The sequence below is a fragment of the Bos grunniens genome, chromosome 15 (assembly GCF_055505025.1).
Source record: "Bos grunniens cultivar Pamir isolate PY7600 chromosome 15, Bosgru_T2T1.0, whole genome shotgun sequence".
NCBI lineage: Eukaryota > Metazoa > Chordata > Mammalia > Artiodactyla > Bovidae > Bos > Bos grunniens.
In genome coordinates, this window is record NC_141179.1 from 41,906,858 (window position 1) to 41,931,321 (window position 24,464).

The 24,464-nt window shown below is 45.4% G+C and overlaps 1 protein-coding gene across 1 annotated transcript in view; it reads left to right on the plus strand.

The window, feature by feature from the left end:
• The window catches only part of GALNT18 (polypeptide N-acetylgalactosaminyltransferase 18), a 353,258-nt gene that overhangs the window by 290,349 nt on the left and 38,445 nt on the right, over nucleotides 1-24,464 (plus strand). Inside the window, exons 8-9 of the mRNA XM_086340033.1 lie at nucleotides 6,406-6,543; nucleotides 11,891-11,986. Of these exons, the coding sequence (XP_086196159.1) occupies nucleotides 6,406-6,543; nucleotides 11,891-11,986 (234 nt within the window). The remainder of the gene's footprint in view (nucleotides 1-6,405; nucleotides 6,544-11,890; nucleotides 11,987-24,464) is intronic.

Here is a 24,464-nt window from a genome sequence, read left to right on the forward strand (position 1 = left end):
CACTGGACATGGATCTACACTGTCTCCTCCAACTACCTCCCCAGTCCCACCACCCACCACCCTGAGTTTGGGGGCTCTGCAGATGGCATGGACTAGGGACACTTCCCTGAGTGCTGCCCATGTCAGGCTGTTTCTTATCTCTCTGTGGTGGCCCATTTTGTCCTCTCTGCTTGCAATTCCTCTCAAAACTTCTTCCCCAGCCTCCACCCTTACCACTTCTCCTCCATCTTTTTAGACTCAGCTCTGCTGACATCTTCTCTAGAAGCCAGTCCCATCTGGGAAGAATGCCCTTTTCTCCTGCGTGTCTCTGTCATTGCATCATTACCCTGCAAGAGAATGTTCTGTTGTCTGAAAAATCTTTTTCTCATTAGATCAATGGCTCTTAAATCTGGCTGAACTTTAAAATCATTTGGGCTCCACCCCAGAGATTATGATTTAATTGGTTTGGAAGGGAACTAGGGATTTTTTTTTTTTTGAAAGCTCTTTGGGGATTTTAATGTTCATCCAGGGCTGCGAATCACTGCTCTGGACCATGGGTTCCCTGAGGACAGATTGTGATATTCTTATATGTGTCACCAGATCTAGCCCAAGGTGAGGTGCATGGTCAGGGCTCAGTAAAACCTCACTAACATTTATTAACAAATGAATCTGCTGGCCATGTGTGTGATCCCATTCTCCTTTGATCAAGGACTCCCAAAAACAGATATACTGACCAATTGCATCAGAGTCACTTGGAAACCTTTTAAAAATGTTGATTCTGTGTCTCATCCTCAGAGATTTTGATGAGGAGGTGTGTAGTGGTGCCAGAACCTATGAAAAGCTCTCTAGGTGCTGGTTTGGGAAAGCCAGATTTGGGCAACCTTGTTTACCTGCTCATCTTTCCCAGCTCACCCATAGCATCACCTACTCCAGGAAGCCTTCTTTGACTGCTGTCCTCCCCTTCCGCATCATCCTGGCGGTCCCACACCATGGGATGGACTAAGGGCCTCTTTTCTGTTGCCCCTCAACACTCTGCTTCCCTCCATGCTTCACACTCTGTGCAGAGTCTGTTTACTTGTCTGGATCTTTCAAAGTCTCCTTTCAGACAGAATGTGACTTCTTCCTGTTTGTGTTCACGATGCTTAGGACAGTGCCTGACACAGTCTAGGCACTCAATAAAGATGAGTTGAAAAAGAAACCAAAGGAAGGAATTATGGGTTCTGCATCCCTCTGTGTTTTCCCCAGGACTTTCCCCAGCTGTCCTTGATGTGGCAGCATCGCAATACCTTCTGCTCAGTCCCAGTCACATCTGCTCCCAATTTACTTAGGCTTCTGTCTACAAAGGCAGAGCTGGAACCCTTCAACCCTGCCTAGTTGGCTGCTTGGAAAATTAAATAAGTTAATATGTGGAAGGACTTTGATCAGTGCTTGGCCAATAGAAAGCATTCAGATCAGATCAGTCACTCAGTCGTGTCCGACTCTTTGCGACCCCATGAATTGCAGCACGCCAGGCCTCCCTGTCCATCACCAACTCCCGGAGTTCACCCAGATGCACGTCCATTGATTCAGTGATGCCATCCAGCTATCTCATCCTCTGTCGTCCCCTTCTCCTCCTGCCCCCAATCCCTCCCAGCATCAGAGTCTTTTCCAATGAGTCAACTCTTCGCATGAGGTGGCCAAAAGACTGGAGTTTCAGCTTTAGCATCATTCCTTCCAAAGAAATCCCAGGGCTGATCTCCTTCAGAATGGACTGGTTGGATCTCCTTGCAGTCCAAAGGACTCTCAAGAGTCTTCTCCAACACCACAGTTCAAAAGCATCAATTCTTCGGTGCTCAGCCTTCTTCACAGTCCAACTCTCACATCCATACATGACCACAGGAAAAACCATAGCCTTGACTAGACGAACCTTTGTTGGCAAAGTAATGTCTCTGCTTTTGAATACGCCGTCTAAGTTGGTCATAACTTTCCTTCCAAGGAATGTCTTTTAATTTCATGGCTGCAGTCACCATCTGCAGTGATTTTGGAGCCCCAAAAAATAAAGTCTGACACTGTTTCCACTGTTTCCCCATCTATTTCCCATGAAGCGATGGGACCGGGTGCCATGATCTTTGTTTTCTGAATGTTGAGCTTTAAGCCAACTTTTTCACTCTCCACTTTCACTTTCATCAAGAGGCTTTTTAGTTCCTCTTCACTTTCTGCCATAAGGGTGGTATCATCTGCATATCTGAGGTTATTGATATTTCTCCCAGCAATCTTGATTCCAGTTTGTGTTTCTTCCAGTCCAGCGTTTCTCATGATGTACTCTGCATATAAGTTAAACAGGGTGACAATATACAGCCCTGATGAACTCCTTTTCCTGTTTGGAACCAGTCTGTTGTTCCATGTCCAGTTCTAACTGTTGCTTCCCGACCTGCATACAAATTTCTCAAGAGGCAGGTCAGGTGGTCTGATATTCCCATCTCTTTCAGAATTTTCCACAGTTTATTGTGATCCACACAGTCAAAAGTTTTGGCATAGTCAATAAAGCAGAAATAGATGCATTAGAGAAGTGTAAATTCTTGTCAGTGTCATCAGCTGCACCTTCTGCATTCTCACCGGAGCTTCAGCATGCCCTTGTTGGGCAGTCATCCTCCCTTGCTGCCCTCTATGCGGAGTTCTTCCCTGGTCTCAGCCACTCCCTTACCACGTGCCGTCCCAAGCTTTCAGAAGATCAGAGGAGCCTTCCACTCATGCTTCCTCTACTTTAATTGAAAGTTGGTTTGCTTATCAGCAAACAGAAAGTCAGTCTGCAGCAAAGCATCAATATTTCCTTACACAGGATTCGGAAACTCTAGACTCGCCCCTGCTTCCTCTTGCCTGAAGACAGGCTGAGTGCCAAGGATGACTCACCGTGGTTTTTAGGCAACAACCATTCTTGAGGTTTGGCTACAAGGAATTCTGTGTGTGGCTGCACACGCAGGCAGGAACACTGGACAGCTTTTTTTGTGGTTAAGTATATTAGTGTCCCAGGACTGCCGGAACAAATTATCACAAACTGGGTGGCTTAAAACAACAGAAATGTGTTCTCTGGTAGTTTTGGAGGTCAGAAGCCCACACTCAAGGGACTGCCAGGGCCGTGCTCCCTCCAAAGGCCCTGGGGGAGGATCCTTCCTGGCCTTTTCCAGCTTATGGGGGGCTCTCGGGGTTCCTTGGCTTGTAGATGTGTCTTTTCATTCTATGCTTCTGTCTCCGTGTTTCCTCTCCTTTCTCTCATAGATTTAAGATCATCCTAAATCCAGAATCATCTCAACATCTCTAATTAATTATATCCACAAACACCCTTTTCCCAAACAAGGTCCCCTTCAGAGGTTCTGGGTGGACACTGTTCAACCCTCTACATTAACAATTTGGCAAAAAGGGAAGATACATGTATTGTTTTCTAATAATAAGGGTCAAGGTGACCTTCTCTGAGGAAGTTTGCTTATTTCCCAATTTCTGCCTCCTGCTCCAAAATAGTTTGATGCAATTTACAGCGAACAGCACAGTACAGATGTGCTGAACCATTAAAATGGGAAGGCAAAAGTCAATTAATAAACAGGAAGGGGAAAGGGACATGATATCCAGACACAGAAGCCGAGCAAAACTCTGTTTCTTGAGTCTCTTAGAAGTTAAAGTAGAGTGTACTCGTGATGTATTGTCTCTCTCCCACTTTTGATTAGGTTATAAGTAGAGAGACAAACTCTCCCTTGATCCTGAATGTAGAAAGGAAGTTTTCCCATGGGAACCTAGATTTTTTAGGAAAACACGGAGGTCTTCCTTAGACAGATTCTTCTAGTGGCTTTCTGTAAAAGCTGAGACAGTGTTCGTTTGTCATCACATATAGCATTAAGTGGGATGGCCTGGGTCCAGGCAAATAGCTTTGTGATGTATGGGTAAAGTACAGAGAAATTTAAAGAGTTAGTACTTAGGAGATGTCTTTAAGTTAATACGTAACAGAGGATTGAGCAGGATACATTTATCATCAGTTGCTGTGTTCATTGTTTCATACATATTTTTTCAACTCAGTCTCATCAGTAGAGCTCAGGTGCAGTGCTAGACTAGGGGCACAGAGATCAGCAGGACACGTTTCCTGATCGTCAGGGAGCGGGGGTCCAGCAGAGAAAGAACAAGCAGAAGTTGCTGGGAAGGCTCTGGGCAGGAGCTGGGGGGCAGACCAATCATAGAAGAGGTTATTAGGAAATGCTCAAAGGGCATAACCTCACTGAAATTGCACCCTTGGATTCCAGAACTTAAACCTTCAGGCTGTAGCAAGTTCAAATTTTTACATGACCTCAACTTTGGTAGACAAAAATAAATGTATTTCTTCTATATTTATTTTTGTTTTGACTCAAGCCCCCATTGTCTGATATTAAGAATGTGTTCTGATCATGTCCAGATACATGCAGCAACTATCTTTGTGGTTTTTCCCAGACATTTCAGAGTTAAACTGTCAATTTCATTATTTTCCCAACCCCACTAACTTGATCCCAGAACTGATGGTAGAACCAGGTGGAGTCACACTGGCAGCGCATGGACCATAGTGTCAGAGGGAGAGACCTGTGCTTCCCCATCCTCCTGTCTCCACTCTGGGCTGGTATCTTATGAGATGACACTTGCCCCGTCTGGTCCCTGGCTCCATGGTGTCATCCTCTGAGATGTCACCTGTCTCCATCTGATCCCCAACTGGAGGGACCCCTCTCGATCTCCTGCTGTGGCATCAGCTGTTTCTCAGCTGATTTTGTGCCCTATTCAACAGCTGGGGTGCAGGTCCCAGGGCTTCCTGGGACCACAAGAAATGTGGGAGGTTCTCTCTTGCTCACACTCAAGGACACACCCTTGTCTCTGTGACTGCTCCTTGCCTGCTCCACCTCAGTGGCTCAGGGCCACGTCTTTGGTACACCTGGGAAATGAGGGACATAGTACTGTCTGTGCTAAGCACCCCTCCACCCCAGGCTTAGAGACAGGGGCTCTGCTTCTTCAACAAGGACTTGGTCTAAGCAGGCAGAAGGTCAGGCTCCTGCAAATGCCCTGGAAATTTTAAAGCACAAACTCCAGACCCAGGCTGATTGGGTTCAACTTTCAACTCCATCACTTACTAGCTGTGGGATTTAGGCAAGTCATGCAGGAGGTCACTGAACCTCCCACATCTATAAAATGAGGGTTATGTTGTGCTCCCTCATGAGTTTAAATAGGACCATATATGTAAATTTCATATAAAGTGAAAATGAAAGTTGCTCAGTCGTGTCTGACTCTTTGCAACCCCATGAACTATACAGTCCATGGAATTCTCCTGACCAGAATACTGGAGTGAGTAGCCATTCCCTTCTCCAGGGGATCTTCCCAACCCAGGGATTGAACTGAAGTCTCCTGCATTGCATGTGGATTCTTTACCAGCTGACCTGCCATGGAATCCTAAACATTTACTATAAGTAAAATATAAAAATATATGTGTCTGTCTCATATGGAACAGAGCCTGGCACATTGTGTTATGTAAGCCTTAGCTGCCCTGATCACTAGAAATAGTATTAGAATTAGCAGTATTCCATCTTCAACTCTTTTCCTTTCCTCTCCCTCTGCCCACACAGTTCAGAATCTCTCATCTTATCTCTTGAGATAGAGGTAACCGTGTTGTCGGTTCAGTCGCTCAGTCATGTCCATCTCTTTGCAACCCCATGGGCTGCAGCACACCAGACTTCCCTCTCCCTCACTATCTCCCAGAGTTTGCTCAAACTCATGTCCATTGAGTCAGTGATGCCATCCAACCGTCTCTTCCTCCATCGCCCCCTTCTCTCCTGCCCTCAATCTTCCCCAGCATCAGGATCTTTTCCAATGAGTCAGCTCTTCACATAAGGTGGCCAAACTATTGGAGCTTCAGCATCAGTCCTTCCACTGAATATTCAGGACTGATTTCCTTTAGGATTGATTGGCTTGATCGCCTTGCTGTCCAAGGGACTCTCAAGAGTCTACTCCAACATCATAATTTGAAAGCACCAATTCTTTGGCACTCAGCCTTCTTTATGGTCCAGCTCTCCCATCCGTACATGACTACTGGGGGAACCATAGCTTTGACTAGACGGACATGTGTCAGCAAAGTGATAGCCTCACGCAGACTATATTCTTCCATTTCTTTTACTCACACAAAGACCACAGCTTTTTTTCTTAGTATTTTTTAAGGATTCAGTCCCTTTATTTTCAATGGCCTTTGATAACAGTCCCCATCGGTGCTGATCTCCTGTTTTGCAGACCAAACAGGGACGGTTATGGGGCTAGGGCACACATGGGGAAATGCCTGAGTTGAGTTCCCAGGTAATGCCTTCACCAGGCAGTCTCCAGAACTGTGGTTAGGGAGGGTCTGGGAAAAGCCATACCATGGTGGCGGCTGCATCTCTGTGTTTGCATCTCGCACAGGACTCAGGAATCGACATCGGGGACATCACTGCAAGGAAGGCTCTGAGGAAACAGCTGCAGTGCAAGACCTTCCGGTGGTACCTGGTCAGCGTGTACCCAGAAATGAGGATGTACTCAGACATCATTGCCTACGGGGTGGTAAGGAGCCCACCCTTGGGGTTTCATCCAGACACATCTGCCCGAGTGGGACCTGTGGTAGACCTGTGGACAAGAGGCTGGTTTCTAGAACTTCATGTGAAGCAGCCTATATGTTCATAGCCCAGACCTCTCCATTCTCTTGAGAGAGGTGCTTAGTCTCTCCTTACAATCCTAAGCAATTCAGCTCTGGCCCCACACATGAATATGCTACTTAATAAAGCAAAACATGCAGTTAGGTTAACATTGCAAGACAACCCCAACTGTTTCCCAAGCATGGGTGCCTGAGATTCTACCGACCAGCCTGCATGCCTCCCTTACCCGAGGTGCTACATCTTCCACTCACGCAGAGCCTCCTAGAAAGCAGATTTGGGAAACATATCCTTCCAGAGTTCATTGGATTTTCAGCGATGTTTTAGTACCACTTATTGATTGGTGGTTCCCCCAGCAGAGACAGCAAGACAGAGAGGCAGAGCAGAGGGTTTGGATCCACATGGACCTGGTTCCAATCTTGACCCAGCCACTTCCTGGGCAAGTGTCTTAATGTCTATGGGTCTTAGTTTCTTCATATGTTAAGTGGGGTAAAATAATGCTCTCCTCATGGGTAGAAGAAAGTCTCCGATATAGAAATGTATTTTGTGTCTGAGGTTAAAATACTTTGAAGATGATAAACTCTCCCCATGCTTCCAATATCCCGAGGACATTACAACTCTTAAGGTATTTTAAATACCTGATTGATCTTTGGATACCTGTTCTGGTTTTTGCTGAGCGAACACATGAAGATTCTCTATGACAGTTAAGCCCTCAAAATTACCCTCATAACTATCCCCTGGGTTTACTAGGCTCACTCCCTGCCCCTGGTGTGTTACAGATGGGGAAAGAAAGAAGTACAGTGTCTGCCCATGTTCACACAGGCCGTCAGCCTGAGTGAAACTGAGTCTAGCGCGTCAGCTTCTGATATCACTCCCACTCCTCCCTTTGGAGTGTCCCCTCAGGCCTTTTAGATATTCCAGGATGAAAACTTGAAGGAAGAATTCTTCCTCTGATGGCCTGTGGCCAGAACTGAGTTCAAGGCCTGCCTCAGCAGGAACTTAATGGGCACAGCCTCAGCCTAGAGAGGAAGAATTCTGCTGAAGGCCGGCTTCAGTGTTCCCACAGGCCTGCCAACGCTCACATCCTAGGATTCTAAAGGAGACAGGGTCCCAGGAACTGCCCCTTTCTACCCTCCTGCAGGGCCTCTGTTGTCCCCGGAGGCCTGACTATCGGAGGGGGTCGTGTCTTCCCATGAGAGTCCCCGTGTTGTGGCTGACATGTCCTGAGAGAACCACCCAGTAGCCTCTTGCCTCTCCCCTTCTCGGGCTGGTATAATTCAGATGTCAGGAAACTCATCAGCTGGCGCTGCTCAGCTGTTACCTGAGGCCCCAGATCCCGCCTTCGCCGTGGAAGCACACTGGACTGTGAGGTGCCCACCCGCCCCGTCCAGCCCCCCAGGACCGTCCTGAGGACACGGCGGACACGCTGTCCACAGCACGTTATGTGTGCTGCCTGGTTACTCTTGGACCAAAACAGGACAGACACGCTGCTGCGGCTCCGGAGAAGCTGTTGGCCCAGGCCTCTGAGAGCCAAGGCAAGCTTCTGGATTCGTGGTCTCACCAAGCTATTAGCTGTAGCTAAAAGTATTCACCAAACTCAGCCAGAGAGACATAACAGTGGAGGTGCTTGCACGCAGCCATTCCAATCCTGGGTCTGGGCCCAAGACATTCTGGTCGTGTAAGCGAAAGAGTCACATCTTAGGAGCACAGATCGCGCGTTTACCATGTAGACCCCTCACCCAGATCACACCCAGAAACCTTTGATTGGTCAAATAGTAAGTGGCATATCCATGTTGTGATCTAGATCTGGCTGAGTCCACAGTGGAGGCTGTTTTCACTCTGTCATGCTGAAAACCCATCCTCCCGCCACTCCAGAGGGCTGAGCTGTGTCAGCCATTCCTGGGACCGGCGGATGTCTGTGACCCTGTGCATATGCATTCGCCGGCTACTGTTCAGGGCTCAGCTGGAGCCCCTCTCTCCTGCCTCCTCCATGGGCTGCGCTCTTACATGAACAGAGACACTTGCTTGTCCAGGAGCATGATGAACTCAATGAGGGCAGTAAGCTGACGACGGTTGAGGCAGGATGCAGTACAAGAGCAAGACAGCTTGTGGAGCTGAATCTTTCTTCCTGGTGATTACTTTTATTCTGAAGTGGAGAGACCAGATGTCTTCTCGGTGAAGGGATTTTTTTTTCCCCCTTCCAACTCATGCCTAAACTTCATTGCTCAGGTCAAATAACCCCCCGGAACTCTCAGGCCACTGTCAAGTCTGTATAACCCAGACCATTAATCTAGTAAAAGGTCTCACTGATGCCTCTGGCAGGCAGAAGGATCATGGACCTTGCAGTGTGGGCATGGGCCTCCTCCAGGATTACTGAGCTTCAGGCCTGGGAGACAGCATGGTTTTGAATAATCCCAGCTCTGGTGCTGACAGGAGAGATGGAGTAGCATCCAGAAACAGACATGCCTGCTTCTGAAAGTTAGCTTTGCTACTTAATCACTGTGTAACCCTGGCAGTTTGTAAAACCTTAAAGGTTAGTCATATCACTTCACGGGACATTTTTCACAGTCTCAGGATTGTCACCATTTTATGATGGAAAGAGCTTGGGCTTTGGAGACAGACTCCAGCTCTGCCATTTTTCCAACTATGAGGCCATTCATTCATTACTCATTTTCTTCATTCGTTCATCCCATATGTACTTACAGTCTAATATGTGCCAGGGCTGTCCTGTGTCACAGGCAGTGAGAAAGCCTGAGACCTAGTCTGGTGACCGATAGAGGAGCCAGGCAAGTAGAGAAGTGACAAGAATACAGTGTGTAAGTGCTGCGCTCAGAGAAATGGAGGTGTGGTGGCCTCACACCCAGATGTGGGCCAGGAAAGGCTTCCAGAGTGACAGAGAGGCTGAGAACCACGGGAGGAGGAGGGCTTAGTCAGGGAAAAGAGAAGGCCAAAGCAGAGGGCCCATGCAGTGGGAACAGCATTACAGACCGAGAGGTGAGGCAGAGCTTCTTGCTACAACATAACTTCCTGCACCCTTAGAAGAGTTAATATTACCAATCTGGCTGAGTAATTTTGAGGATTAGGTGGGATAAAGCATGGAAAGCCCTTCACCTGGAACCTGGCACATAGATGCAGTCATAAACACTAACTTCCCTGAATGGCTTTCAGGATAGTTATAGCAGTAATAACAGCACCTAACAATTATCGCACTTTTGCTATTTGTCAGGCCCTGTACTAAGCACTTGCAGAGATTATTTCAGTTAATTCACAGACGTATGAGGTTGGCAATATAATTGTCCGTATTTGAGAGTCAGAAGGAAACAGACAAGGAGTTATGTTGCTTTGCCCAAGACCAAACAGCTGGAGCCAGGATTTCATCTCAGCTTCTCTCCCAACTTCCTCAACAGAAAATCTGCTTAATGGGGGATGGATGACACAGAATCAAAGAGGACTTTATCAAAAGTCACCACCCACCCTCATTCAGAGGCCAGCTTTGGGGGCCCACAGAAGAGCCGTGTCTGACACCAGGGCTTTCTGGAACTTTATGCAGGTCTCACTAATGGATCAGTGGGCCATGGGAGGAGTCCGGGGCATATTTGCATATACTCCTCCCACACAGGTCAGTCAGGTAATTGGTTTATGATAGAGGATTTTGTGCTGCATGGATGCTTCTGGGGCCCTGCCTAGGGAGCTGACACATGTTCATATTTCTTCAGAACCTCTAAACTCCAAGTTTGAGATTGAGCTGCTATCACCCAGTAAGGGAAAGGGAGCTCAAAAGAAAAGAATTTGACTCTGTTCTTTGTCCCCTGTCAAGAACAGGATGTTCATAGATCAAGTGGGGGCCTCCAGTTATCTGTTGCGCTTCACACTCCTTAATTGGGTTCACTGCACTCCTACCACATCCATGAAGACTACAAGAACTTAGCTGCTGTCTGCCTCTGGCCCTCCCCGGATAGATGACCCACCTGTGGCCCATTGCCCTGGTCTCCCCTGGATCCCCATCTCCAGCCTCCAGTTGTAAATAAAGTGCTTTGATCACTAAGAAGAGCTATATAAGCTGGCTTCAGTTTAGGTGGATAAGGATACCATAAGCTCTCTTACAGGCCCAGGAACTGAAGTACAGCTGGACCCAGGCACTCGTGCTGGGAAGCCACGAAAACCACAGTGGGGGCAGGATCATCTCTTGTCTCTAAATCCGTCTGCCTCCTGCTTCATCCCCACTTCATCACAGCTGGATTTCTCTGCTTGCACAAGCCCAACAGATCTCCATGCCCGATCTAAACGGCCCCACAATCTGAGAGGCCAGCACCCACTGAGCACACTGTTTGGTCTCTCATCAGGACTCCTAGGGCAGAATAAGAGGATGATGAGATTGTCACATTCCAGAAAGAGAAGGATGGGGAGAGAGGAGGAAAGAAAGAGAATTGTCCATTCATTCTAAACTGAGAGTTGGTGCCTGCCCTGGTCTCCTCAGCTGTGGTGTGTAAGCAGGGCCACGTGAACCACAAGCTGCCCTTTCCAAGGGCTGAGAGTGGGCTAAGCCAGAAGGGGACGTTGACTATCAGCTTTCCTACCTAGATATGCTAAGATATTGGTTCATAGGACTTTTGTACTGTTGACTGGCATGTGTTTGTAGGTGAGGATAAGAGACACCTCTCCCCTCTCCTATTCCCTCTCTGGTCCCCTTCTCTCTTATTCACCCACCAGACCTTCCTTCCACTCTAGGGAAACTTCATCAGCTGGGTCCCCACTGGGGCCTGGCCAGCCACCACTGGATCTGGAGGAGACAGAGAAGGCCTGATCCCAGGGGACATCCCAGGCCCCCAAACGGCTGACATGTTCCTCACCTCCCCCAACCCTCAAGAACAAAGTCTTCTATCCGGGGACTTCTGTTGGCCATTATGCCACCCTTGTGCAAAAGGAGAGGATGAGAAGTGTAGTACCATCTTGTGTGTGTATGCCATATTTTTACCTAGACCCTCTCAGCTCCCAAAATCCAGCTTGCTGTTTAACAGCGTCCAAGGTCTTGTCCTTCTGAGGAGGCTGCTCTGCCTTCAGCACCTTTAATGCAAGGCCAACGCTGTTGGTTTCTTGGTATTAGTTGGTACTTGTTGATTTCTGTAGTATTCAGGGTTGACTGAAAGCAGAGTTGACTATGGAAGCAGAGCCTGTCTCAGTGGAATGATTGTTTCTCCTGATTTAATGCTTTTATTTCTCTGTTTCTTTTGTGTGACTGCCTCTCCTCTGGTGTTCAGTTGCAGAACTCCCTGAAGAGTGATTTGTGTCTTGATCAGGGTCCAGAGACAGAAAATGTTCCTATTGTGTACATCTGCCATGGGATGACACCCCAGGTGAGTTCTGAGATCCCCGTGCCGGGTGTGTGCATGTGTGTGTCTGGTGGGAAAAGAGAAGCTCAACTCTGTCGTGGCTACTCTGGGCCCATGGACCTTGGGGGCTTTTCATTAGAAAGTATCCTCATGAGAAAAAAAGAGAGTCATACTTATATGTCTGGAAGGAGTCTAAAGGAGAGAGGCTGGGATGCCAGGATCCCCTGGGGTGGGCACAAGGAAGGTGATACGTCTCTAAAGAGAGACCCCTGCCTCCACTGGGGAGACTGTCACAGGTTACAGTCTTGGCTCTGGCAGCCCTGCCTTTCCCTGGCTGGAGGGAGCCCTAAGTTTCCCCTAGACTCCCTGCCATCTCAGAATCTCTTCAGAGTGCCTCAGGTTCTGCCCTTTGGTCCATCGTAGCTGGGACCAAAATTTATAGCCATGAGACCCTTTCTAGGTCTTCTGACCTTCCAGCAGAGAATGAAGGGAAGCTACCAGAAAAGTAAGTTATCCCCCTAAAATTCTCCATTCATAGCCTAGGCTTCAGATATCCAAAGAGGACATTGAGACACTGGCAAGAAAAATGATTTATTCAGCAAAGTACAATGGACAATCAATGACCAAGGACATCATGGACTGACCCATTATGACTTGGCATTTTCAGAGTTTACTTAAGTAAGTATGTATACCTTCAGTATACATACTTGAGTATACATACCTTCTGAAGTATACCTTCAGAAGTATGAAAAGATTTTTAAAAGATACTTTAGTATAGAAGATACATGTGTTTGTGCAGTTGAAGTTAAGTGTTTTAAAGAGCTGTTACCTGCCTAAACTGAAGGTTATACAACTGAAGGATACTGTGAGGTGTCACTAGTGTGCTATCCCAAGACTTGCCAGAAATGCCCACTGTGATCTCTACCCCCCGGTCCTTTCTGTGGGCCGAGCTGCTGTGACATCATTGATTGGTCAGTCACAGTCAGCAGATCACATTATCCTCACACCACACAGCATATCAACTCATTCTCCATTGTTAGAATGGTATAACATTTTTAGTGAGTGACTACTTTTATGCAAACTTTTTGTTGGCATATAACATATATGCAGAAAATAGACAAATTATAAGCGTACAGAGTAATGAACTTTCAGAGCAAACACACCTGTGGAACAGCACCCAGGTCAAAAAAAAAAAAAACACCACAGTATTGCTTTGAGCCTTATGTAAATAGTTTCATAGGGTATATGCTTTCTCATTTTGGAATCTTTCCTTCATCATTATTTCTATAAAGTGTGTCCATGCCATTATATATAGTTGTAATTTGCTCATTTTTTTTTCTACCATGTCATATTCCATTTTATGAACATGCCATATTTACTGTATATTCTACTGTTGATGGACAGTTGGGCTACTCCCAGGTTGGGAATATTACAAATACTACTGCTATGGACATTCTTGTCCATGTCTTTTGGTGTGCATATGTACTCGTTTCTTCTGGATTTAAACCTAGAAGTCAAATCACTGAGTCATAGGGTTGACGTATGATCACTTTTAGTAGACACTGCCTATATTCTATAGTCTGCTAGGGCTGCTGTAACAAAATGCCAGAAACCAGATAGCTTAAACAATAGAAATGTCTTTGCTCACAATTCTGAGGCTGAAAGTCCAAGATCAAAGTGCCAGCTGAGCTGGTCTCTCTTTTTCTAGCTTGCAGATAGTCACCTTCTCACTGTGTCCTTGTGTGGCAAGGGGGAAAGAACGAGCAAGCTCTCTGGAGTCTCTTCTTAAAAGGACACTAATCCTATTGCATCAGAGCTCTGCTCTTATGACCTCGTTTAACCGTAATGTGAAGGTCTGGGAAATTCTCAGCCTATCCACGTTACAAAAAATGAGAAAGGTTGATTTGGAGAGGATACCAAAGTGCTACTGAACAATCATTTGATTAAGAGATAAAGGGTGGGGCTCTTGGGCTTAATCAACCATCTCACAGCAGAAGGCATCCATAGAGAGGGGGTTATACCAGCAGGGACACTGCCAGTGAAGTAAAGGTAAATCAGGGAAAGACAAAGGAACGCTATTGGACTTCCTGGATTCTGTAAGATGGGACCATAAAGCTATTCAATTGTTAACATGTACTGTTCCACAAGAAAAGGGAAAAAGGATACTGAAGGTAATTTAGAGATCATCAGGGCACAAGTCCTTACTCCTACCACTGGCCCCAGGGTAAGGCTGTTCACTCAAAGGATGGGCCTGCCACTCTGGTTTCAGTAGGCCAGGATGACCCTGCCACAAGCCAGTGGAGTGGGACCAAGGCAGTAAGCAGCTTGGACACTAAGCAACTTGAACAGTAAGCAGGGCCACTCCAGAGAGCCAAAGGGGCAGGCTGCCCCACAGAGCAGTGAGGGGTGATGCTGCCACCCCAGTGGGTCTGGAGGGCAGAATATCCAGACAAAGATGATTTTTCCTGAGCCTTAAGATCCAGTGGAATTTTGCCTTTCTGGGTTTTGGGCTTGCTTGCGACCCATCACCCCTTTCTTCTTTCCAGTTTCTCCCTTTTGGAATGTGATCACCTATCCTGTGCCTGTCCCACCATCATATTTTGAAAGTGCATAACTTGTCTGATTTCACAGGTTCTTAGCTGGAGAGAAATTCTGCCTCAGAATGAATCATACCTTGAGTCTCACACATACCTGATTTAGATGATATCTTGACTTAAGAGTCAATGCTGGAATAGGTTAAGACTTTCAAGGTTGTTGGTATGAAGTGAATGTACATTGCGTGAAAGAAGGAAATTAACTTGGGGAGCCAAGAGCAGAATGCTATAGACTGAAACTGTGTCACTCCAAAATTCGCCTGTCTATATGCGGAGTAGGGAAGTAATCAGGTTAAATAAGGTCATAAAGTGCAACACTGATTTTATAGGGATAGTGTCCTTATAAGAAGAGCCACCAGAGCGTTCCGTCCGTCACTCTCTGCCATGTGAGGACACAGCAAGAAGGTGGCCATTTGCACCAGAAACTCTCACCGGAAACTGAACAGGCCACCACCTTGATCTTAGACTTCCTGACTCCAAAACTGTACGAAAAAATAAACAAGGTCATAGGTAGTTCCATCTTCCTCTAAGCCACCCAGTCTGTGGCATTTTGTAATGGCAGCCAGAGCCATCTAATACACTGTCAAACAGTTTTCCTAAGTAGTTGTATTAATTTTTACCCCACCAGCCATATATGAGAGCTGTAATTCTTTTCCATCCTTGACAGTATTCCGTATTATCTGTCTTTCTAAACTTCGAGATATTGTGGTGGTTGTATAGTGCTATCACGTTGTAGTTTTAATTTGCATTTCTCTGATTGTTAGTGCCGTCAGGCACCTGAGTTTCAGTTGTTCCTGAGTGTGGGCCAAGATGGCCAAGGTCACAGTAGTTCCATCTTTGTGTAAATTCCCTCTCTGTGTTGTAATACGTATGATCCAAGACGCAATGGGTGAACTCACTTTTAACGAATCTAGGTGGAAACGTGTGGTGTCGATGCTCATCTGCATCTCTGGCCATGTGTCAGACGTTTCTTCTGTGGGATGGTGGGTGCCTGGGCAAGCCGAGTCTGCCAGCTGCAGATGATTCAGTATGGGGACAGTCTTTGCTGTAAGGAGCATGGATTCTGGAGCCAGATTGCCTGAGTTCAAATGGCAGCTTTGAAACTTTCCAGTTGTGAACCTTTGGACAGGGTTTTAAATGTGGGCCTATTTCTTTCACCTGTAAAATATGGATTAATAATGGTGTATACCATAAAGAACAATGTTGTAAGGATTTAATACATTTAAAATAATGCCTAGCATATAGTAAGGGCTAAATAAATGTTTAGCTATTACTATTGCTATGATGATATTATTATTATTACTGATCATTGAGCCTTACTCAGTATAAATACCCTCCAGTTTCTAACCCCAGCTCACACTGGACTGACTTTCCTTGACCTCAGGTGTCATGTGCTATGGGCTCCAACCTTGGTCAGAGCTGACCCATAGGCTCTGAGAGCATTTTGCTATAGTAGCAAAAATGCAGTGGGGTAGGGGTGAGGACAGTGAATGGGGCATCAGGAAGCCCGAGGCTTGGTCTTGGCACACATTTGCAATCACCTTAACCCTCTCTGGGCCTTATTTTGTTTTATTCTTTTACTGAGGTATGCTTTTACACTAAGGTATACACATCTTAATTGGAGAAGGAAATGGCAACCCATTCCAGTGTTCTTTCCTGGAGAATCCCAGGGACAGAGGAGCCTGGTGGTCTGCCATCTATGGGGTTGCACAGAGTCGGACACGACTGAAGCGACTTAGCAGCAGCAGCAGCATACACATCTTAAGTATACAGTTCCGTGAGTTTCCACATTCATAAACACTGTACAGGCACCACCTACATCAAACCCGTCATCCCAGTGGGCTTCCTCGTTCTGCCTTTTGGTCAACACTTCCATCCAATGCTATGTGTTAGTCGCTTAGTCGTGTGCAAATCTTTGTGAACCCATGGACTGTACCCCTCCAGGCTTCTCTGCCCATGGGATTCTCCAGGCAAGAATACTGGAGTGGGTTGCTACTTCCTTCTCCAGGGGATCTTCCCGATTCAGGGATTGAACCCAAGTCTCCCACATTGTGGGCAGATTCTTTACCATCTGAAACACCAGGGAAGTCCAGGTAATGACAGTTTTCATCTCTAGCACAATTGATTAGTTTTGTCTGGGTGTGTATTCTTATCTGCCAGTGAGGAAGTTGGACTGGCCATCTCCAGGCCCAGCTCTGCCAGCTCTGCCAATCTGTTTACCTTGAATTCTTTTGTTCTGAAATCCAGGTGCCTAGGATGTTGTGAGCTTGTGCTGTGCTTGCCAGGAATACTTGGAGCTGCCTTGCCTTGATGCTTTGTAAATCAGCTTTTTGTTGTGGAGCTGCAGCAGGCCTTAAAAACTTGGGTCCCCCTCCCATCCCCCGCAGAACCTTCCTGTAACTGGTCTGTACATGAACACTGGGGCCCAGCTGCCCTCTCCTACCAGGCTTGAGGTACACAGATGTCAATACCCAGAGGTAAGGAGGCTTGAGACCAGCCTCAAATCACACACATTTCCAAGAACAGGGAGGTGTAGGGACTCTGCTGTGGCAGGAATTTGTTGAGTCTGGCCTTCCCAATGAGTTGGGAGATCTGGGGAGAACTGGGTCATCCTGGAGATGGGCTGTGTATCCTTGGCAGGTGTTCATCCATCCATTAGGGTGGACTGCATCCATTAGGTGCAGGCCCTGGTCATAGCAAACACCCTCTTCTAACAACACAAGAGAAGACTCTACACATGGACATCACCAGATGGTCAATACTGAAATCAGATTGATTATATTCTTTGCAGCCAAAGATGGAAAAGCTCTATACAGTCAGCAAAAACAAGACTGGGAGCTGACTGTGGCTCAGATCAGGAACTCCTTATTGCCAAATTCAGACTTAAATTGAAGAAAGTAGGGAAAACTACTAGACCATTCAGGTATTACCGAAATCAAATCCCTTACCATTATACAGCGGAAGTGACAAATAGATTCAAGGGATTAGATCTGATAGACAGAGTGCCTGAAGAACCATGGATGGAGGTTCGTGTCATTGTACAGGAGGCAGTTATCAAGACCATCCCCAAGAAGAAGAAATGCAAAAAGGCAAAATGGTTGTCTGAGGAGGCCTTACAAAGAGCTGTGTAAAGAAGAAAAATGAAAGGCAAAGGAGAAAAAGGAAAGATATACCCCTTTGAATGCAGAGTTTCAAAGAACAGCAGGGAGAGATAAGAAAGCCTTGCTTAGTAATCAATGCAAAGAAATAGAGGAAAACAATAGAATGGGAAAGAGTAGAGATCTCTTCAAGAAAATTAGAGATACCAAGGGAACATTTCATGCAAATGTGGGCACAATAAAGGACAGAAACTTGTATGGACCTAACAGAAGCAGAAGATATTAAAAAGAGGTGGCAAGAATACACAGAAGAACTATACAAAAAAGATCTTCATGACCCAGATAACCACGATGGTGTGATCACTCACCTAGAGCCAGACATCCTGGAATGTGAAATGAAGGGGACTTTAGGAAGCATCACTATGAACAAAGCTAGTGGAGGTGATGGAACTCCAGTTGAGTTCTTTCAAATCCTAAAAGATGATGCTGTGAAAGTGCTGCACTCAATATGCCAGCAAATTTGGAAAACTCAGCAGTGGCCACAGGACTGGAAAAGGTCAGTTTTCATTCCAATCCCAAAGAAAGGCAAAGCCAAAGAATGCTCAGATTACCACACAATTGCACTCATCTCACTTGCTAGCAAAGTAATGCTCAAAAATCTTCAAGTCAAGCTTTAATAGTACGTGAACTGTGAACTTCCAGATGTTCAAGCTGGATTTAGAAAAGGAAGAAGAAAGAAAGTGAAGTCACTCAGTCATGTCCAACTCTTGACAACCCCATGAACTGTATAGCCTATCAGGCTCCTCCATCCATGGGATTCTCCAGGAAAGACTACTGGAGTGGGTTGCCATTTCCTTCTCCAGGGAATCTTCCCAACCCAGGGATCGAACCCAGGTCTCCCACATTGCAGGCAGATGCTTTATCCTCTGAGCCACCAAAGAAGCCCAACCAGACACCAAACTGCCAACATCCACTAGATCATCGAAAAAGCAAGAGAGTTCCAGAAAAGCATCTATTTCTGTTTTATTGACTAAGCCCAAGTCTTTGACTGTGTGGGTCACAACAAACTGTGGCAAATTCTTTCAAGAGATGGAAATGCCATACCACCTTATCTACCTCCAAAGAAATCTGTATGCAGGTCAAGAAGCAACAGTTAGAACTGGACATGGAACAACAGACTGGTTCCAAATTGGGAAAGGATTACATCAAGGCTCTATATTGTCACCCTGCTTATTTAACTTACATGCAGAGTACATCATCATGAAAATAATGAACTGGATGAAGCACAAACTGGAATCAATATTGCCAGGAGAAATACCAATAACCTCAGATATGCAGATGACACCACTCTTATGGCAGAAAGTGAAGAAGAACTGAAGAGCTTCTTGATTAAAGTGAAAGACAAGAGTGAAAAAGTTGGCTTAAAACTCAACATTCAAAAAACTAAGACCATGGCATCTGGTCCCATCACTTCATGGCAAATAGATGGGGAAACAATGGAAACAGTGACAGATTTTATTTTGGGGGGCTCCAAAATCACTGCAGATGGTGACTGTAGCCATGAAATTAAACAACACTTACTCCTTGGAAGAAAAGTTATGACCAACCTAGAGAGCATATTAAAAAGCAGAAACATTACTTTGCCAAAAAAGGTCTGTCTAGTCAAAGCTGTGGTTTTTTCAGTAGTCATGTATGGATGTGAGAGTTGGACTATAAAGAAAACTGAGTGCCTAAAAATTGATGCTTTTGAACTGTGGTATTGGAGAAGACGCTTAAGAGTCCCTTGGACTGCAAGGAGATCAAACCAGCCCATCCTAAAGCAAATCAGTCCTGAATATTCATTGGAAGGACTGATGCTGAAGCTGAAACTCCAATACTTTGGCCACCTGATGCAAAGAACTGACTCATTTGAAAAGACCCTGATGCTAGGAAAGATTGAAGGTGGAGGAGAAGGGGACAACAGAGGATGAGATGGTTGGATGGCATCACTGACTAATGGACATGAGTTTGAGTAGACTCCGGGAGTTGGTGATGGACAGAAACCTGTCGTGCTGCAGTCCACGGGGTTGCAAAGAATTGGACATGACTAAGCGACTGAACTGAACTGACTGAGGTGCAGGGGATAAGCAGATGGTGAGGAGGCAGGGCCTCTGGTTCTCAAGGGTTTCCAATGGCATCTACTAACCCTTAAGAAATTGATTGGCTCATGGAAGAGACAAGATGAGGAGGAGGATGACCTTAGTACAAGGTCAGGGTACATCTCAGAAGGGGACTGTGAACAGATACAGGCCTCTGGGATACTCCAAATCTCCTAGGCTTGGTCCAAATAAAATGCTCAACATGCATTTCTAGAAGCATTTCCCCTCCTACTAACAGTTCTCAGCAAATCTTTTAGTACCATGGCCACAGAGGTCAAGGAGAACCCAAGGAAGTTCGCAGACAGGACTGCCATGTGCATCGTGCAGGTCGTGCACTGCACAACTCCAGCAGAGGGGTGGGGAACAGAGACCTACCCAAGGTGACAGTCTTGCTGGCCTCTGTTATGAAACCCCATATATTCCTTCCTGAGCATCACACTTGATAGGAAGCATAACAATGTTAAAAGGCAAATGACAAGGTATATAGTGGTCAAGAACCAGACTACCTGGGTTCAGATCCCAGCCTTATCACTTACTAACCCAGTTCCCTGGGTAAGTGTCATAACTTCTCTGTGTCAATTTCACAACCTAAAAAGTAGAGATTAGAGTAGTATCTACCCTTTAGGTTGTTTTAAGAATTAAATAAACATTAATTTTAAGAATCAAACAAACAATAAATTGATGCACACGAAACACTTAGACAACAAACCCGGTACCCAGTCACTGCTTGCTAAATATCGGATAATTATTACCAGATTGGTAAAGACCATGTCCTTAAGAAAGGGAATTGTGTAGCCCAGAGAGGAATAGATTCAAGAGGGATATGAAACTTCCAAAATTATAAGGACACAGAGTTTTTGAATATAATGGTGAAGGAGGAAGAGGGAAAGAAGGCAGGATCTCGGGCTGGCTAAGTTCGTCCTGCTGACTTAAAGGTGAACTTCCCTTCCTTCTTTTCTTCATCCAAATTTCTAAGTTTTTCCATTTGGGGTTTTAAAAATACAGGTTCTCAGAAAGAACTGGTATCAACTATGTAATAATCAATCCCAAATCACACTAGCATTAACTAATCAATTCAGAAAAAAGGAAAACATGACTCTTAAAATGAACATGTAATAAAAACATATTTAGCTCATTAATAAGGGAAGCAGCAAGCAAGTACTGAAAGCATTTGAGAAACTCAATGTCTGTGGGCATTTTCTAAAGAAGAGTGTTAGAATAAGATTGTGAATTCGATCCAAAAGTAGTTAACACCCTACACAGAAATAAAATCACAGCCTATGATGTGATCTTTTCAACCCAGACAGAAGTCTAGAAGTTAGTGTGTCTGAGTACTAATCGAAAGGTTAATAACAAAGTCAAACATGGGTATATTCTCTTGGAAAATTACATACTCTTGGGTGGGCTTGTTAGACAATGCTCCAGTATGATACTGAATGGATAGATCACCTCCCTTCCCTTTTGCCTTATTCCCAGGTTTTAGTATTTCTCTTAGTCTTTTCACAATGTTGGCTAAAGGTGGGGTGACTGTCCAGGCCATTAGTGACTCAGAAACCCTTGTGGATTCATAGCCTAAGCACATGGTCTTTCCCCCTATTATTTCCTAGGGCAGCTGTAACAAAGAAGCCCAAACTGGGTGGCCTAAAGAATGGAAATTTATCGTCTCACAGTTCTGAAGGCTAGAAATCTGAGACTGAGGTGTCAGCAGGGCCGTGCTGTCTCTGAAGGCACCTGGGAAGCACCTACTCCAGGCCTCTCTCCTCGGTTTCTGTAGTTTCTTGGCTCGTGGCAGCGAAATTCCCCATCACATGGTGTTCTCCCCGAGTGCTTGTCTGCGTCCACATTCCCCCGTTTTATGAGGATGCCAGTCATATTGGATTAGGGGCCCTCCCACTCCACTCTCATCCTAATTTATAATTATATCTGCAGCTAACTGTATTTCCAAATAAGGTCACATTCTCAGGTACTAGATGTTAAGACTTCAACATGTGAATTTTTGAGGTACACAGGTCAACCCCCAGCATCCCTAAAAAGAAAGAATGTGACTGGTAACCTGACTTCCGTGCCTCAGATGAAAAGGGCCTCACATCACCTCACATTCAATTAACCAGAATTATCACATGGCCCTGCCTCAAACAGAGGACGTGGGAAGTCAGGGTTTTCTGGGTGCCTGGGAAGCCTTGTCTCTACCACACAAACTTAGGTATCTTCTAAATCAGTTCCTCCTCTGACAAATAAGAAAATGGCATCTGGGAATGTGAACTTCCTGCCTGGGTCACACTATGAGTTACTGGCCCAGACAGGGCTGGGAAGGATGCCTGTATTTTGACTTCCATTTTCTCCTCCAGTTTTGTTCATTCATTCATCAGACACAGGCTGGGTTGTCTTTTAGGAAGTCCTCACATTTTGGGAAGTTTCATTTCCCTCGAAGAGCAAATGTCGTCTAGTAATCGGAGTGGTGCTGTAGAACAGCTACTCCCTGTGGAGCCCAGTGGGTCTCAAAGACATCAGGGCCCCACAGGCAGCTTGGGTGGGGCAGAGGGGCCATGTTCACATCTGGGTTCAGCCCTTTGAGAAGTTCTGTTTAAATGTTTGAAAAGTTCACTCTGTCAGCGCTGTGATATTCCTGGGTCTCAGAGAAGGCCCTGGGTAGGAGAAAGCCTAGTGTAACTAATCAAATTAGTGAAGTGAAGCTGCTGGGAAGCATGCTAATTGGTTAATGAGTAAACGTAACCATTTTTTTTTTTTAATTAGCAGCAAATTTCAAGCAATCCTCAAAATAACTGAGAATATTAGCCCTAATTAGTGTAACAGCCTGGAAAATTTCTTCTGCTGGGAGAAATACAGCAGTGGGGTCTCCCCACAGGCTCTATTCATCCAGTCACTCACTCATTCATTCACTCATATATTCATTTGCTCATTCAACAAACTTGCATTGAGTATTATGTCAGGCCAAGAACTGTGAGAGGCAGAGACAGCGTTACCCAGGTCTCTGACCTGGAAGAGCCCTGGTCTGGAGAGACAGGCGGGCACTTGGATAATTACCATTCATATGATGCAACCTAGGGCCCCAAACCACTTTCTCATTAGGCCTTCAGAGGAGAGATGGGTCAAGACAGGTTCTGAGGGCCTTTCCCACTCTTTCTGCCTGAATCTTCTAGCCTGTGAAAGACACCCGGCGGGGCGGTGGGGATGGGAGTGGAGTGGGGAGGGGTAGGTACTTTTTCTATAGGAAAGCAAATTCTGTAGAAGAAGGAAGATGAAAGGGACTTTAATTCCTTCTAAAATTTTTGAAATACCGAAGCTGTCACATTTATGCTTCAGGAAGTGTTTTTGACTCAAGGTATAAAGATTAGAACTCATCCTGGAGATGAATTTCATGTTAGATCAGGTAATGTGTTTAAGAGAAGTGTGGGATTGTAAATGGAATTTGTTTCCTTCGCTTTTTGGAATTTTTAGAATTTATTCATTTTTTCTCACTTGGCTCTCCGTACATGTACACACACAGGCAGAGAGAGAGAGAGAGAAATGAGAGAAAGGATTAGCTTATTTGTCTGCTAATCACTCTCTAGAAACTGCCATTCCCACACGGGGTCATAATAAAGCCATCACCCCTGGCCTGGTTGGCAGTGCGCCCAAGACCAACGCGTGGGGTGTTAGAGGCCTTTCTTGGACTGTGTTTGCATCCCCAGAACTTTCAAGTAACATCTCAGAGACAGTTGAAAAGTTTTACTTCGTGGGCTGAGAATTTAAATCGCCAGCCACTTCTCTGCGAACTTTGGCAGACTTCTTCATTTCTCTACAATTTTTATCTATAAATAAATAAGAATGCCAGGCATCAAGTTGTTGTAAGGTTTTGAAAAACTTCCCTGAGTTTGTTTCTTGGCTCCTCGTGTGTGGTTGTATCGCCCAGGTGTCAGCTGAGGACTGTTAGTACAGGGTCCTGACTCAATTACAGTCTGGGAGGAGCCTCACCCAGGCCTGAAGCTCTAGCTGGCCACCTCCAAGTCTGCATTGTTCAGGAACTAATCCACACAGGGTCCCTTCATTTCTTAAGACATCTTCTGCATTTAATATTTTATTTTACAATACAATCCTTAGAGCTTCCAAATACTAATTTGATCATGTTTTTATTAATAAAAATTCTGTAAACTGTTAACTCTTTCAGTAAAGTAGAAATGGACTGTGGTAAGATACAGAGGCTAATGGTCCTTTGTTCCTGACCCAGAAGTCGTGTTTTCTACCAACATCCATTAGGTTAGCTTGTTAGCAGGTTGAATCCTTTATAATTCTTTTTTTGTTTGTTTTAATTGAAGTATAATTACTATACAATATTATATGTTACAGGTGTGCAAATAGTGATTCACAGTTTTAAAGATTATACTTCATTTATTCGGCTTCCCTGGTGGCTCAGTGGTAAAGAATCCACCTGCCAGTGCTGGAGACATGGGTTTGATCCCTAGGTCGGGAAGATCCCCTGGAGAAGGAAATGGCAACCCATTCCAGTATTCTTGCCTGGAAATCCCATGGACAGAGGCACCTGGCCAGATATACTCCATGGGGTCACAAAGAGTAGGGCACAGCTTAGTAACCAAACAACAAGTCCATTTACAGTTGTTACAAAATTGGTTATATTCCCAGTGTTGTAAAATATATCCTTGTAGCTTATGAT